The sequence below is a fragment of the Pan paniscus genome, chromosome 22, assembly GCF_029289425.2.
Source record: "Pan paniscus chromosome 22, NHGRI_mPanPan1-v2.0_pri, whole genome shotgun sequence".
Lineage (NCBI taxonomy): Eukaryota > Metazoa > Chordata > Mammalia > Primates > Hominidae > Pan > Pan paniscus.
Window position 1 is genome coordinate 41,459,645 of NC_073271.2, and position 16,162 is coordinate 41,475,806.

The window sequence follows — 16,162 nt, forward strand, 5'->3', positions numbered from 1 at the left end:
CTGCAAAGCCATTGGTTCCACCCACACAAAAATTTGTTCCTGAGTTCTCTGTCCAATCCTGGTGCCCATCTGTTTATCCAGGCAAAAATCTCACATCACTTCCACTGCTATAATTTCTTAACAATCCCAACATGCGGTGGAAAAATCTCGCTCCCTCTTCAGAAGTGTCCTGGCTATTCCTGTTTTTTAGTCTTCCATATGCATTTTAGAATAATCACATCAAGTCTCACGGAACACATTTTTGGGATTTTGGTTGGACGTCCCCCAACCCCTGTCCCTGCCTGGCCATGCTGGGGAGATGCCCACCTTCTCCAGGGGCTTCGCTGCAAGGGACAGGCCTGACACCAGGATTCTCCAAGAACTGCCTGCGTCTCTTCCTGCTGAGCACTCACCTCACCGAAACCACAACAGGTAACGAACTCGGCCGCTGGTTCCTGCCCCGGGTCTGGCCAGTGGGGGCCCAGTGCTTCTGTTCACCAGCACCAGGGGCCTGGCCCACATCCCAGACAGCAAGGCGGGAGGACACAGAGGGGCTCTGCCTGCAGAGGCCTTCCAAAACCTGCCCGCCTGTGCCCCCCGGGTGGGCCGGCCAGGTCCCCTCCACTCATTCCACAGCCCGCAGCAGGTGACTTCGGGCTGGCGGCTGGTTGGGGAGGCTGCCTTTTTACCGCGCCGTGAGTGAGTTAAGGCTGAAGGCTGCTGCCCGGGGATCTCTGCGCCGACTTGCAGCAGCACACAGAGGGCTCCGTGTGGCTCTAAGGTGGGCAGGGAGAGCCAGTGGCAAGCTCAAAAGACTTCCAGAACCACCGGCCCACGGCAGCGGGAGTTGGCTGCGAGGATGTCCCAAGGCCGGGTGTCCTGCAGGGCTGGGCAAAGGGCACGCTGGCCTCTGCCTCCCCTCACGGGGCCGGGCAACACCCTGGATCTTTCCCTTTTCCTTCGTTTACAGAAACCCCTTGAGGGAGGCGAAGGTGGAGAGAAGAGCCAGACAGGAAACAGGAAAAGGGGAGGCAGATGGTGGGGAGGCAGGACAGGAGCTCAGAGGGAAGAGGGGGACCACCGTGGGGAGGGCAGGACGGAGAGGAGAGGGGCTCAGTGGGTGGGGCTGCAGCGTGAGGCCCCCACGACCACTGCCTTCCCAGGCTCGCCCCCCAGCCCCTTCACCTGCGTCCTGGACGTGACAGTCCTTGCTCTTCCCACCCCGGCCCTCCCAGCACCCCCAGGTCTCCTCCCACGAGTTGAGGGGCCAGAAACGCCATGTGTCCCCTTCACCGGCACCTGAAGGCAGAGCAGGGGAGTTGGGTCTGGACGAGCCTTTTCACTGAGAACATCCCCAGAGAGCTCAACTTCATTGTAAAAATTCATCCACATTTGTAGTCCTGGTCTTAAGGTTTTTTATTGACTTTGCTTATTGTAAGATACACCATGCATCCACAAGTATGTGTGTGATGTGTTTGCGTGGTTTACAGAATAACATAAAAACCATCTGAAACACACCACTGTCCACAAGCTGAGTCTGAGGCCAAGGCTCCCAGGCAAGGAGGTGGTCCCTGGGGGCACGGGCAGGGCACGTGGAGACGGGGACCCAGAGGATGCACGGGAAAAACATGCCTTTATGGTTCAGTTACCTCCCACCGGGTCCCTCCCACAACATGCGGGGATTATGGGAGCCACAATTCAAGATGAGATTCAGGTGGGGACACAGCCAAACCACATCACCTGGCTACCTACTACTGTACCATGCATACCTGGCCAGGGAAACCCCCACCCGAGGGTGCAGACTGAACTAACTAGTGCTTGAACTGTCATGAATCATGTTTATTGACAGAGAATTGGCATACAACAAGCTGCACATCAGTGTCCATTTGACATGAGTTGACATCTGTGTGTACCCATGAATCCACTGCCACCATACAGGCAGTGAACAGACCCACTTCTCAGGGTTCCTTGTGTCCTCTGTCCTGTCCTCCACAGCCACTCCCAGTCCCGACCCCAGGCAACCATTGATCTATTTTCTGTCACATAGGTTGGTTTGCATTTGCTACAATCTTACGTGAACACAATCCTGCAGTTCACACCTTTTGGTCTGGCTTCTTTTCCTTGGCACGAGCTCTGTGCTGTTTGCCTGTGTTGTGGCCCACACTGAGTTCACTGCGTTCTGCTCCTGAGTGCCCTCCGTGGGAGAGGAGCTCCGGGTTGGCTGATACACTCGCCTCCTGACAGGAGCTTGCTTTGCCTCCAGTTTGCAGCCCTCACAAACAAGGCCGCTATGCACATGTGGCTTCAGGTCTTGATGTGGATGACTGAGGACCTGAATATCTGGATCACGAGACAGGTGTGTGTTTAACTTTTTAGCAAGTGGCAAAACTGCTTTTCAGAAGGGTTGTCCTACTGCGGAAGTGAGTGGCCTTCCCTGAGTTTCCAGTCAGTGCTGGGAGTTCCCTGAGTTTCCACACTCAGGGCCGGGAGTTCTAGCTGCTCCACACCTTTGACGACTCTTGCTATAGTCGGTCTCGTAAATCGTAACCTTTCCAGGGCCCCAGGATGAGAGAGTCTTTCGTTCCCCTTTTCACGGATGAGGAAACAGAGTCACAGAGAGGCTGAGGAATGTTCCCGAAGTCACAAACCCGGCGAGTCCTGGAGTCAGGCCTCGAGCTCTGAGCCGGGCGGAAACTCAGTGGGGGTCTCTGGAGAAGGCCTGAGCCACAGGCGCCACTCCCTATGGCTGAGGCTACAAAGCCTGTGGCACCCCCACAGCTGCTCCACAAATGGCTCCCAGAAGTGCTGACTCCCCGGTCCTTAATGGTTGGAGGCCCTGAAGTTGGAGGCCTGGTCTGAGCCGCCTCCGAGGAGGCAGAGCCCCTGCGTCCAGGTGGGGGCTGCTGGGCCTGTGGGCAGAGGGGGTGTCATGGGGCCCATGGGTGAGGAGCCACTGCTATGTGAAGGAGGCCCCCTGGCCGCTGGGTCACCCTCACGCTCACAGTGAGCTGGGCTTTGTCCTGCCTAGAGGAACAGGAAAAGGAGCTGCGTTGGTTTCCAGTCACAGTGTGGGGAGAGAAGCCCATGAAATCCCCTGGATATGGCTCACAGAGCCAAGAGTAAGTTGCAAAAAGGTGCAGTGCCTGGGCCCCATGGCTGAGTCCTTACTCGCATGCTCGCCAGGGCATTGCTCCCGGCACGAGGCCGCCCGCCTGCAGCAGGTCCGCAGGGGCACGGTGGGTCCCCGCCTGCTCCTCATGCCTTGAGCGCGTCATCCTTCCCGGGGTTCACGGCCTCTGACAGCCAGACCTCAACACGGCCAGCACGGTGTGCATGGTGTGGACGCCTCCTGCGCCGGGGCCACCAGAGTGGGCTCTCACCGGAGGAGAAAGACAGTCGGGGAGAGCAGCGCTGTCTGTCACGCTTTGTCACGCTTTGCCGGTGTCATCTGAGAAGTGGTGCAGGGGACACGGGGGCGTGACAGGACTGCTCCTGCAGTACAGACCCTCTGTGGTGGTGTTCCTGGAACTCTCCCGAAGCCTCTCTTGTTGACATGCATGCCCCACTGAGGAGGGCACACAGCAGAGCTGAGTTATACGCACACCCTGCAATCAAACATGCCCCACATCACACCTGGAGTCACGCAGACCCCAGGCAGCCTGCACAAAATGCCAAACAAGAAAAAACTGCAAGAAAACGACCGCCACACGCCTTTCTAGAACATGCAACCTAAGGATCAAATCCCACAACCAAAGGTGCACAGAGAGGTGTTGGGGAGAGGACAAGGGCAGCCTCCACACTAGAGGACAGAGCGGGGCTGGCGTGGCAGCCACAGGGACACAGCAGGCCCATCCAAGACAGGAGGAGGCCTGGAGCCAGCAAGGTAACCTCGCAGGGAGCAGGGGCTGATGGGGCGTAGCAAGGCTCAGCGCAGGGGTCCGGGTGTGGGGAGCCTGGGTCCCAGTCGACTGTGGGGCCGGGGGCTGAGCCTGGGTATCAGTCGGCTGTGGGGCCGAGGGCTGAGCCTGGGTGTCAGCCGGCTGTGGGGCCGGGGGCTGAGCCTGGGTGTCAGCCGGCTGTGGGGCCGGGGGCTGAGCCTGGGTCACAGCCGGCTGTGGGGCCGGGGGCTGAGCCTGGGTGTCAGCCGGCTGTGGGGCCGGGGGCTGAGCCTGGGTCGCAGTCGGCTGTGGGGTCGGGGGCTGAGCCTGGGTCCCAGTCGGCTGTGGGGTCGGGGGCTGAGCAGGCACTCTTAGGCCGTCTACCTCCGAACCCAGCTCTTCCCTTGTGGCCATGCAGGCTTGGGGAAAATGGCCTCCTCTCTGTGAACCCGGTCTCTGAAATGGGATCAGACCCCGGCCTACACTCTCTCCACCTCGGCTCCTGTCCGATTGCTGAGGTTTAGTGGATTGTCATGTTGGATCCCCCCAGCTGGTTCAGGAGGCAAACACTGTTATTACTGCCATTTTTCAGATGAGGACCAGCTCAGGAGGTCAGAGGGGCGAGCATCTGCCAAGGTCCTCGCTGGCAAGTGGACATGGGCCAGGCAGGACGGCTGCAGAAGCTGAGTGTGCCTCTCCCGCTTCACCACCCCTCGGTGTGAACTCCCTATCTATGAATTTAGAGGATGTCCTGGGTGGGTTCCCTGGAGACTCGAGCCTGAGGAAAGGGTTAAGTGCAAGAGCTTTGTGGGGACTGTGATCCAGGGAGCAGGCGGAGAGCAGAGCAGGGGACAGGCAGGGTGATGACGCGATGGAGCCCTGAGCTGACCGGCCTGGGGACCACTGGGTGTCCCATCCTCTTTCTAACATCGAAAGCTCTGCTCTTCACCCTTGGGCTTCACTGAGGGAACGAAGGGGCGCTCACGTTTGTGGAGACTCTTTCCAATCCCTTGGTAGAAGTTTATCCTTTTGATGAAGTTGTTTGCACACCTTTCAAGGCTCACTGCGGGCATTTCATGTTTCGTGACTATCGTGAAGACATTTTTTCTATCATACTATATTAGTTATTGTTGATGTATAAGAAAACTATTGGTTTGTTTTGATGTTCACCTTGCCTATGCCCATCATCCCCAACTTTTATTTATTCTGATACCTTTGCAGTGTTCTGACAGATTTCTCTTGGAATTTCTAGAGGGACAATGCTGTCATCTGCAAATAACTCAATATGCTTATTCTCCATCTCATTCCTTATCTGATCACATCATCTAGGATCTCGAGAAGTATCAAGTGTTTATTCTTATCAAATTTTATCATTTTCTTTTTGGTGATTTTAAAAGGAATGCAAAATATTTCACAATCTATTCTCAATATTTGGGAGATGACTTTTATGAAGTTAAGAATGCATGCTGGCCAGGCACGGTGGCTCACACCTATAATCCCAGCACTTTGGGAGGCTGAGGTGGGCAGGTCACTCGAGCCCAGGAGTTCAAGACCAGCCTGGGCAGCATAGAGAAACCCTATCTCTACAAAAAATACAAAAATTAGCTGGGCATGGTGGCATGTGCCTGTAGTCCCAGCTACTCAGGAGGCTGAGGCAAGAGGATTGCTTGGGCCCAGGAATTCAAGGTTGCAGTGAGCCATGATTACAGCATCGCACTCCAGCCTGGGTGACAGTGAGACCCTATCTCAAAAAAGAAAAGAAAAGGAAGAAAAGAAAGCATGCTTTGCCCCATAGCAAAAGAGTTTTTATCATCAAGTGTTGAATTTTATTGAACATCTTGGAATTTATTGATGCATCCCATGGCTTTCTGTTCTGATAAAGCAGTGACTTGTGGTCGCTGATGTCCTAATATTGACCCATCTTTATATTTCTGAATGTGATGGGATTCTGAGCCTCTGTATTTCTAGGGGAGACTAGTCTCTGTGTGACGTATGACGAATTGGAAAATTCATTCCTTATCTGATCACATCGTCTAGGATCTCAAGAAGTATCAAATGTTTATTCTTATGAAATTTTATCAGTTTTTCTATGATCTGTAAGAATAACTTTGAATGGTGGGTTGTGTGTGTGTGTGTGTGCTTTGATACAGGGTCTTGCTCTGCTGCCCAGGTTGGAGTCCAGTGGCCCGATCTCGGCTCACTGCAACCTCTCCCTCCTGGGTTCAAGCAATTCTCCCGCCTCAGCCTCCCGAGTAGCTGGGATTACAGGCACGTGCCACTACACCTGGCTAATGTTTGTATTTTAAGTAGAGATGGGGGTTTCACCACGTTGGCCAGGCTGGTCTCGAACTCCTGGACTCAAGTAATCCGCCCATCTCGGCCTCCCAAAGTGCTGGGATTACAGGCATGAGCCACTGTCCCCCAGCCGACTTTGAATGTTTCTGACCACTAAACAGTAAGGGTTTTGTGTGCATGGGATCATCGACTGTGTGCACTTAGGCGTCTGTCTCCTCCCACGCAACCGTGACATTTGTGAGGCTCAGCCCTGCTGTCACACCTTCCTCCTCATTGCCGAAGGTCACCACATTGCGTTAAACAACCACCGTCTCCATTTGACTGCTGAGGGACACTGGGCTATTTCTGGTTCAGACTGTGATGAACGGTGCTGCTGTGAAGGTTCCTGGACACGTGTTTTTAGAACATGTGCGGTGGGGCGCATTCCCAGGAGAGGACTTCTCATCAGATGCATGCATGCTCCACTTTATCAGAGAGGCCACTTCTCCAAAGAGACTGTACAATTTATGCTCCCACCAGCAGCATGGGGACGCTCCGCCCGGTTCTTATCCCCTCCAAGAGCTGGTGTTGTCCATTGTGTTCTTTTTAACCGATTCTGGGAGATGAGTAAAAGATTAACATAACCTTCTCTCATCAATATGGACAAGTTAATACTGATTTAACTTTCTAGCTATGTTTCCCTGAAAATCTAATCAAGGCAGAATGTTACCCAGGACGTGACCCCTGATGGGCGCATTGCACCTAAATTTGCAGGTCTTTGCAGGTACTAGAAATATCTGCTGGGGGTACCCTTGATTTCGGTTGCCCGGGTGCAGTGACCTGCTCCTGGGCGTGTTCCTTGATGCGTGCTGCACCGACCCCTCTGGAGCTGAACTAGAGACGGAACCGTAGGCCAGGGTTGTTTCACCCATCCATATGGATCTTGCTCTCCCATATCCCAGCTGCCACTTGATGGGAGAGGGGGAGGGGCCAGAGAAGAGGAGGCACCTTTGCTGAAAATCAATTGATCATATACACACGAATCTATTTCTGGACTCTATTCTGTTGTATTGGTCTATATTTGTTTCCTTTTGCAAACTGCACTATTTTGATGACTGCAGCTTTATAATAAAATATTGAAGACAGGGAGTAGCATTCTCCAACTCGTTCTTCCTTTTTCAACCTTGTTTTGGCTATTCTTGTTCCTTTGTGTTTTTATACAGAGTTTGTAATCAGCTTGCTAATAGTTACCAAAAAGCTGCTAGCATGTAGATTGTAATTGTGTTGTATTTATACATAATTTAGGGACAACTGACATCTTCACAATATTTAAACTTCTGATCAAGTATCTTCCGAGTCTTCATATTCCCTGCTGTGGTAAGTATTGCTTTTTGTTTCATTTCTAATTTTTCGTCGCTAGTATATAGAAACACAGCCAGTTGTTCTGTGTTGCCCTTATGTCCTGCAACCTTGCTAAACTCACTTATTAATTCTAAAAGTTTGTGTACAGTTTCTTTAGGATTTCCTACAGACAATCATGTCGTGTGTGATTAGTCCTTTTTTATTTCTTCTTTTCCAATCTGTACCCCTTTATTTCTTGTTCTTGCCTAATTAAACTAAGATCTCCCATGCAATACTGTATAGAAATGGTGAAAGCAGCATCCTTCTTTTGTTCCTTACCTTGGGAGAAAGATTTCGTTTTACAATATTAAGTATAAAATTCTGCTCTTTACCAGGCTGAGAAAATTCCCTTCTATTCCTAACTTCCTGAACTTTTTAAAGAATGGGCGTTTAATTTTGCTATATTATTTTTCTGTAGATGTGTATTTTTTGTAGGGAGATGATCCCGTGACTTTTTTCAGTTATTCTACTAATAGAGTGAATTATATTGACTGACTTTTGAATGTTAAACCAACCTTGCATCCCTGAGATGGTACCTGCTGGTCAGGATTGTGACGATCCTTTCTCTGCAGTACTGGGTTTTCTTTGCTAACATTTTGTCAAGGATTTTTGCAGGATATTGATCTGCAGTTTTATTTTCTTGCAGTGTCTCTGTCTGGTGTCAGAGTAATAGAGGCCTCACGAAATGAATTGGGAAGTTTCCCTTTCTCCTCTGTGTTCTAAAAGAGCTTCTGTAATTTGCAATTATTCCTTCAATAAATATTTTATAATATTTACCAGTGAAGACATCTGGGCTAGGGGTTTTCCTCCTAAATGGCTTTTAATTGAGTTTAATTTATTCAACAGACATGGAGCTATTCAGTTTTTAAAATTAAAATTGTTCACAAATGGTATTTTATAAATTCTCTATTTTCATAAGTAGCATTTATTACCCTTTTTATTTTTTAAGAGACAGGGTCTCACTCTGTCACCCTGGCTGGAGTGCAGTGGCGTGATCATAGCTCTCTGTAACCTTGAACTCCTGGGCTCAGACAATCGTCCCGCCTTGGCCTCCCAAAGTTCTGGTATTGCTGGCGTGAGACTCTGAGCCTGGCCCATCTTTTTAATATCTGTAGGATCTTTCTTTCTTCTATTTTTTCATTCTTGATATTGGAAATTTACGTCAGTACCCTTTAAAAAAAAATCAGTCTGGGCCAGGCGCGGTGGTTCACACCTGTAATCTCAGCACTTTGGGAGGCCAAGGTGGGTGCATCACTTGAGGTCAGCAGTTCCAGGCCAGCCTGTCCAACATGGTGAAACCCCATCTCTACTAAAAATACAAAAATTAGCCGGGCGTGGTAGCTGATGCCTGTAATCCCAGCTACTCAGGAGGCTGAGGCAGGAGAATCACTTGAACCCAGGAGATGGAGGCTGCAGTGAGCCGAGATCACACCATTGCACTCCAGCCTGGGCAACAGAGTGAGACTCCATCAAAAAAAAAAAAAAAAAAAAAAAAAAATCAGTCCAGACAGAATTTCCAGAAGACAAAACAAAACAAAAAAACAGCAGCTTTTGGCTTCAATAATTTTTCTCTACTGTTTTGGTCTGCTTCCTATTTTTCATTAATTTCAGTTCTGATATTTATTATTTCCTTTCTTCTGTTTACCTTGTGCTTAATTTGCTTTTTTCCTGGCTTCTTCAGTTGGAGGCTCAGGTCGTGTCCTTGTGCTCCTTCTTTTCCGCATTTAGTGCTATAAATTTCCCATTAAGCGCTGCATTAGCTTTTCCCCAGAAATTTGGATATGCTGTTATTTTCAATTAACTAAACAAAGTTTTAATTGTCTCCCAAGAGTCATACGATTTATTGAGAAATGTGTTGTTTAAAATTTCAAAATATGTTGGGACTTTCCAGATAACTATTTTTTACTTCTTGCTTAACTCTGTTATGCCCTAAAAGCATACTTTGTAGGATTTGTATTTTTAAAAATTTGTTAAGATATATCTTATGGCCCAGGATATGGTCTATCTTGGTGACGTCCATGCACATTTGAGAAGAATGTTCTAAGCTGTTGCTGGGTGGTGTGTTCTATGAACATCAATCAGCTCTAGGTGCTGGATAGTGTTGCTCATGCCCTCTGCATCCTTACTGATTTTTCTGTCCATGTGTCTGACAATTACCGAGAGAACAGAGATGAAGTCTTAAAGCATAACTGGAGATCTGTCTATTTCTCTTGCCAGTTCGATGGGTTTTTCTTCATCGGGTTTGAAGCCCTGTTGTTTGGTACATGCTCATTTATGACTGTGATGTCTTCTTGGAGCCCTGACCCTCATTATGATGCAAAGTCCCTCATCATCCATGTGGATGCTCCTTCTAGATCTACATCTACATCCACGTAGATGTTGAAATCTATTTGTCGGAGATGAAGCAGCAACTCCGCCTTTCTTTTGGCTGGTGCTTGAATGGTGTATTATGTTTAACTCTATATATGCCGTTAGATTTAAAGTGCATTTCTTGTAGCCACGATATAGTTGAATCCTGCTTTTTAAAATCCAATATGACAGCCCCGGCGTGGTGGCTCATGCCTGTAATCCCAGCACTTTGGGAGGCGGAGGCGGGCAGATCACGAGGTCAGGAGATCAAAACCATCCTGGCTAACACAGTGAAATCCTGTCTCTACTAGAAATACAAAAATATCAGCCAGGCATGGTGGTGAGCGCCTGTAGTCCCAGCTACTCAGGAGGGTGAGGCAGGAGAATGGTGTGAACTTGAGAGGCAGAGCTTGCCGTGAGCCGAGATGGCGCCACTGCACTCCAGCCTGGGAGACAGCGAGACTCTGTCTCAAAAAAATAAAAAAATAAAAATAAAATAAACAAAATCCAATCTGACAATCTATCTTTTAACTGGTATGGCTAGACCATCCACATTTAATAGATTATTGATACAATTGCATTTTAAGCTACCATTTTGTCACGTGTTTTCTATTTGTTACATGTTTTTTGCTTCTTTTGCTTGCTTTTCTGCCTTCTCTTGGTTAACTGAGCATTACTTTATCATTCCATTTTATGTCCTCTTGTCTTATAACTTATACCTCTTTTAGAAAATTGTACTCACTGTCCTAGGGTTAAGTCTTAAATTAATCAGAGTTTACCTTCGGATAGTATGAGACTGCTTCACATATAGTGTAAGGACCCCACGGCAGTATTTTCCCAACAATTTCTTCCATGCTCTGTGAATTATCATCACATGCTTTACCTTGGAGCATGTTATCAACATGATACAACACTACCATTTTCCCTTTAGATAGCTGTCATTTGCAGCAATTACAATTTTTAACTATTTCTTCCATTTCTATACTCTATTACTCTTCATGTCTGAAGGAAATAACGTATACAGTGGTCCAATTCCAAGACAAAGTGCCTTGAATTGGCTTAGGTCAGCAAACTGCAGAAGAAACAGGATATCCTAGGCCCCTGCTCGGATAGCCAACGCCTGCTTCTTGGCCTCCCCCTTCCCCCCTTAATTTTTAAAAGTTATTTTCACTAGTAAAGAATTCTGAATCAGGCCACGAGTGGCAGCTCACGCCTGTAATCCCAGCACTTTGGGAGGCCGAGGCGGGCAGATTATGAAGTCAGGAGATTGAGACTGCCATGGCTAACATGGTGAAACCCCATCCCTACTAAAAATACAAAAAATTAGCTGGGCATGGTGGCAGGTGCTTGTAGTCCCAGCTACTCAGGAGGCTGAGGCATGAGAATGGCGTGAACCCGGGAGGCAGAGCTTGCAGTGAGCCGAGATTGCGCCACTGCACTCCAGCCCAGCCGACAGAGCGAGACTCCGCCTAAAAAAAAAAAAAAAAAATCTGAATCAGCACTTTTTTTTCCTTTCAGTACTTGAAAGCCATCCCTCCATCATCATCCACCTTGCATAGTGTCTGCAGATAGTTCTGCTGTGCTTCTTATCTTTGTTTTTCTCGCGTCTCATGTGTCCCTCTCCCTCCCTTCTCCTCCCAGTTCCTTTAGAGAGTTTCTGCATGTCTTTTTCCCTAGCAGCTTGAATATGCACAGGTTTCTGTGCTTGTTTTTGTTTCTGTTCTATTTTGTTTGTTTTACTTTTTTGGTGTTTTACCTGATGGATGTTGTCTGAGTTTCTTTAATCTGTGCTTTGATGTCTGTCATTGATTTTGGAAAATTATTGACCATTATTTCTTCAAATATTCCTTGTCCACCCCCTCACCATCTGTGATTCCAATTGTATTATGTTACACTACTTGAGATCGTATTGTAATCCCTTGGAAACACGCTCTATGTTTTTCCTCTTATCTCTTTGGTTTTCCATTTGGATGATTTCTATAGAGCTATTTTCAAATTCATGGATTTCTTTGGCTAAGTCAAGTTTACTGACAAGCTTCTCAAAGCCATTTTTCATCTCTTTTACTGCGTTTTCATTTTTAGCATTTTCATTTTGTTCTTTCTCACAGTTTCTATCTCTTTTCAAGACAGCATATTATTTTAAGCAAAGAAATGGAAATAAGCTAAGTCTCATGAATGGTGGAAGAATTGACAAATAAGCTAAGTCTCATTAATTTTAGGGAGACTTAGCTAGTTTCATTCAATCATTTATGTAAATGTGTTCATCCTGGCATAGAAAGAGCTAGAACAGAAATTGAGCTTTAAAAGCAAGTTTCAAAACCATGGATATTATCTCATGTATGCTTTGTTTTTAAAATTCCACAAAGCAACATAATATTTCTAGAGTAACAAATATCTACAAAATGCATTTTGTAAAACAGCCTGGAAGGAAAACCCACAGAAGATGATAAGGGTTCGGTTTGGCAGGAGGCAGGGTTGGGACTCCAGCTTTACTGGTCACATGTGGAGTTTTTACAGTGAGGTTGTATCCTGTGTGAGCTATGTGTCTTCAGACAACTCACCCTGTGATTGGGTGGATGCTGCGGCAGGGAAGGGAGCACAAAGGGCCCTGGCAGGTGCAGGTGGAGGCAGGGCTGAGGCCAGGTCTGCTCTATGTCAAGAGGAGTGCAGCCTCTCACGAAAGCTGAACAATTCCTAGGCTCCTGCGCACTGCGGGTTGTAACCACGGCCCGGGCAGCTCCTCTGAGCCTGAGTGCAGCCCCTTCCCTGTCTGTATCACCTCTCCCTGCAAACCCATCAACCCCATCCCAGGCCCCACCTGCCCAGGAAGCAAGACAGACACCTGTGGTGCAGGCCCCAGACTTGAGGAATCTGCTACCGCTTCTTGGAACCCAGACACAGTCCTAAGCCTGCTCCACCTGCTCCACCCCAGGACCTTTGCCGGAGCTGCCCTCGGTCCTGGATGCTCTCTCCTCCCTGCGCACCCCACAGCCCATTCCTCCACAGCCCATGAGCCCTCCCCTGGTCCCTGCAATGAGCCATGGCCACTCCCCTGCTCCCCACACCTGTGCTCCAAGGCCCCCCAGGGACCTGGCACGTCCGTCTCTTTGGGGGCACTGGTTTGAGCCTGCCCCTACCAGAGGGCACAGAGCCTCCGGGACCCTGGTGGAGGGACAAACAGGGCCGAGCAGAGCTCCATGTGGACGCTGGGCGCTGCCCTCAGAGCACCTGTGGGTGTCTGTGCAGAAGGGCCCGGGAGGAGGTAAGGCGAATGGAGAGACTTTTGTTCTTATTTTCTACGTGTGTTTCTGCATTTTCTGTTGATTTTTCTGTGGTTATCACATATTACTCGTGTCTACAAAGGAAACAATACAACTCTAATAGAAAGAGGGGATGCTACAGAGCCTATGGGGACACAGCCAAGAGGCCAAGGTAAGGCCCCAAGTGAAATGAATGAGCAAAAAGAGTTCGTACAGCTACCAGGTAAGCAGTCACATGTGTTTCATAGTAGCTGCGTCTCCTACTGATCACAGCCCCATAGTCCCCAAAGGTGGGGAGTGGGGCAGGAGAGAGGTAGGCCAACTCGGGCCACAGGTGGGCTGGCACCCGCCCTGCCCCAGCCCCTCCCTCCTGGGAGCTGCAGACAGGCCCCCAGGGCAGTGCATCAGGCCACACCTGCAGAGACCTGCTTCCCCTGGCAGCAGGCACCTCCCCTGACGGAAGACTTAGGAATGGGTTGGGTTGGGTGGAAGTGGTGCCCCAGGGCAGGTGAGATGGAAGAGGTGAAAGAGACCTGCACTGCAGGGTTAATGGACGGGGGCCAGACAGACCAGAAGCCTCGGGAGGAGAAGCCACCAGGACCCAGGACACATGAACACCCCTGACACACACTCACACGCACACAGGCTGACACACATGCACACACGGTACATAGTTACAGAAACACACACATGCACACACACAGCACAGAGAGACATGCACACACATGCACACAAGGTACGGTCACAGACACACACACAGCAGACACACAGACACACCCACTGCACTGCAGAGACACCACCAAACCCTGATACACACAGACTCACTCCTCCATCCACCTGAGAAACAAAAGTTTTGCAGAAGTGTGGGATGACCACTTCTACTCTATGCTGTTCTCCTTAATCTTTTTATTTTTAAAAAATGTGGGTCATAATCCTTTACATTGATTTCCTTCCTCACTGCACCGCAAGCACTCAGAGAAGGACTCCAGGTTTGAAGGCAGATGCTGGTGGGGACCCGGCCAGGTGGCTGGGCGGGAAAAGGTGAGATGGGGCAGGATTGGGCCTGGGAAGGCTGAGGCAGGCAGGGATGATGCCAGCAGAGGAGAATCCCAAGCAGGCCCCGCGGCTGCGGCTGGAGAGCTCCAGGGGCGGAGAGGAGGTGGGAGGCAGCAGTCAGGTTGGGAGGACCCTGGCAAGCAAGCCCAGAGAGGAGGGCTGGGAGGGCCAGGCACTAGAAGTGTGAAGTCACTGCTGCCTCCTGGGGCTGCTTCAGAGGATGGGTGGGGTCACGTGTGGGGAGACCAGGGAGACTGGAGACTACGCTGTTTGGTCCAGGCATAGGAGATGAGCCCTGGCCGGGAAGGGACAGTGTGGATGGGCCAGGCGGAATCAGAGGGTTTCAGAGAAAGCCGTCGAGCCAGTGCCATGAGTTTCGTGCACACGAGGAGGGAGCAGGCTGGGGGGGGGGTGTTGCTGGTGTGAGGGCTCTCTGGTTGCAGGCAGCGGTCCGGTTGGGTGGGGGCACAGCTGCCAGGAGGAAAGCGCCCAGGGCCTGCAGGTGGGGCTCAGGATGCTGGCCCTGAAGAAATAGAAACAGGGTTTTCACCTGGGAGGGAGGAGGAGCCTGGGAACTGGGGAGGAAGAGGCTCTGCTGGGCCGCGTCCTGGGAACAGGGAGACCTGGGAACAGGGAGACCTGGGGACAGATCTGGCCCTCGCACGCCCCTCCTGTCTCGCGTCCGTCCCTCCGTGCAGCCGGGGCAGGACCCTGCAGGGGCCTTGCGGGCTTCCTCCTCCATCCCGTCCCCCCCGCGGTGAATCTCTTTATTCAAATCTCCCCCCTTCCCGCTGCCCCGCCGGACTCGGGCTGGGGTCGTAGCCCGGCGGGCAGCGGTGTTCACCTTCCGCATAAACCTGGGCTTCCTCGCGGGGCAGCCCCCGGGCCTTATGCTGGGTCGCAGCCTCGGGCGGTTCCCTCGGGGCGGGACGTGTCCCCGTCCGTCCTCGCCCGTCCCCGCCGCCCCCGGGTCCCGGCCCGCCCCGTCCTCGCAGCCGCAGGTCCGCTGCGGCGCCCGCCCCCCTCTCCCCTCCCCGGGCCTTGCCCTGCTCGTCGCTCCGCCCCCTGCCCGCCCCCGCCCCGCGCCCGCCCCGCGCCCGCCCCCTGCCCGCCCCCTGCCCGCCCCCTGCCCGGCCTCCCAGCGGCGGCGGCTGGAGCGCGGCGGTCCGAGCGGGTGCACCGCGGCGGAGGAGGCAGCATCCCGCGGCGCTGACGGTCCTGGGGAGAGCATGGCGCCGAGGTGAGGCTGGAGCTGCGGGCAGGGGTTGGGGGACGCCAGGGTGCGGCTGCGGGGGCTGCGGGGGTCGCGGGGGTCGGCTGGGTTCTGCGGGGCCCTGACCCGAGCCTGTCCCGCGCAGGTGTCCCTGGCCGTGGCCGCGGCGGCGGCGCCTCCTGGACGTGCTCGCGCCCCTGGTCCTGCTGCTCGGGGTCCGCGCGGCCTCCGCGGAGCCAGGTAAGACCCGGGCGGGACGGGAAGGTTCGCGCCGGTGCCCGCCGGCCTCGCCGCACTGGCTGGGGTCCCCGCCCGGCTCCCTCACCCCCGCCCCGGCCGCTCTGGGTTCAGCCCCGGCCCTGCCCACGCGCGCAGGAGGCGCCGGAGCCGGACGGAGCGGGGCGGGGTGGCCGGCGTCCCGCCCATTCATTCTCCCCGCGGGGTCCGGGCCGGGAGGGGTGCGCGGTGCGAGCGGCCGGAGTCCCCGCGCGGGGACCGAACCTCCGCGGCCGGCGGGGTCGTCGGTGCCGGGAGGGCTCGGGGCGGGGCCGCGGGGTCTCGGGAGACGCGGCCTGTGTCGCCGTCACGGCCTCGTCCCCGCAGCGCCGGGTCCCGGGACTGACCGCGGGCGGAAGGCGGCGGAGCGCGGGGCGTCGTCTCCGCGTTTCCAACCTGTTGAGGCTCCTCGCCCCGGGCCGGGCCTTGTGCGCCTCTGTCCCCGCCGCCCTCAGGCCTCTGTCCCCGCGTCCGCC

General features: G+C 52.3%; 1 protein-coding gene and 1 long non-coding RNA gene across 4 annotated transcripts in view; both read left to right on the plus strand.

Moving 5' to 3' along the window:
• The first annotated feature begins 119 nt into the window (after positions 1-119).
• Positions 120-13,380, plus strand: LOC103786994 (uncharacterized). Its single transcript, XR_612736.4, has 4 exons — positions 120-411; positions 7,437-7,508; positions 12,693-13,143; positions 13,245-13,380. It is a non-coding gene; the product is annotated as an uncharacterized LOC103786994 (long non-coding RNA).
• A 1,935-nt stretch (positions 13,381-15,315) lies between these two features.
• COL18A1 (collagen type XVIII alpha 1 chain) overlaps positions 15,316-16,162 on the plus strand; it is a 115,540-nt gene continuing 114,693 nt past the window's right edge. For 2 of the 3 annotated variants that reach the window (XM_034947947.3, XM_063601265.1), the window contains exons 1-2: positions 15,316-15,437; positions 15,556-15,650. In XM_034947947.3, coding sequence (XP_034803838.3) covers positions 15,427-15,437; positions 15,556-15,650 — 106 coding nt within the window. In that variant the 5' untranslated portion in view covers positions 15,316-15,426. The remainder of the gene's footprint in view (positions 15,438-15,555; positions 15,651-16,162) is intronic. The other variant, XM_034947951.3, reaches the window with a different exon arrangement.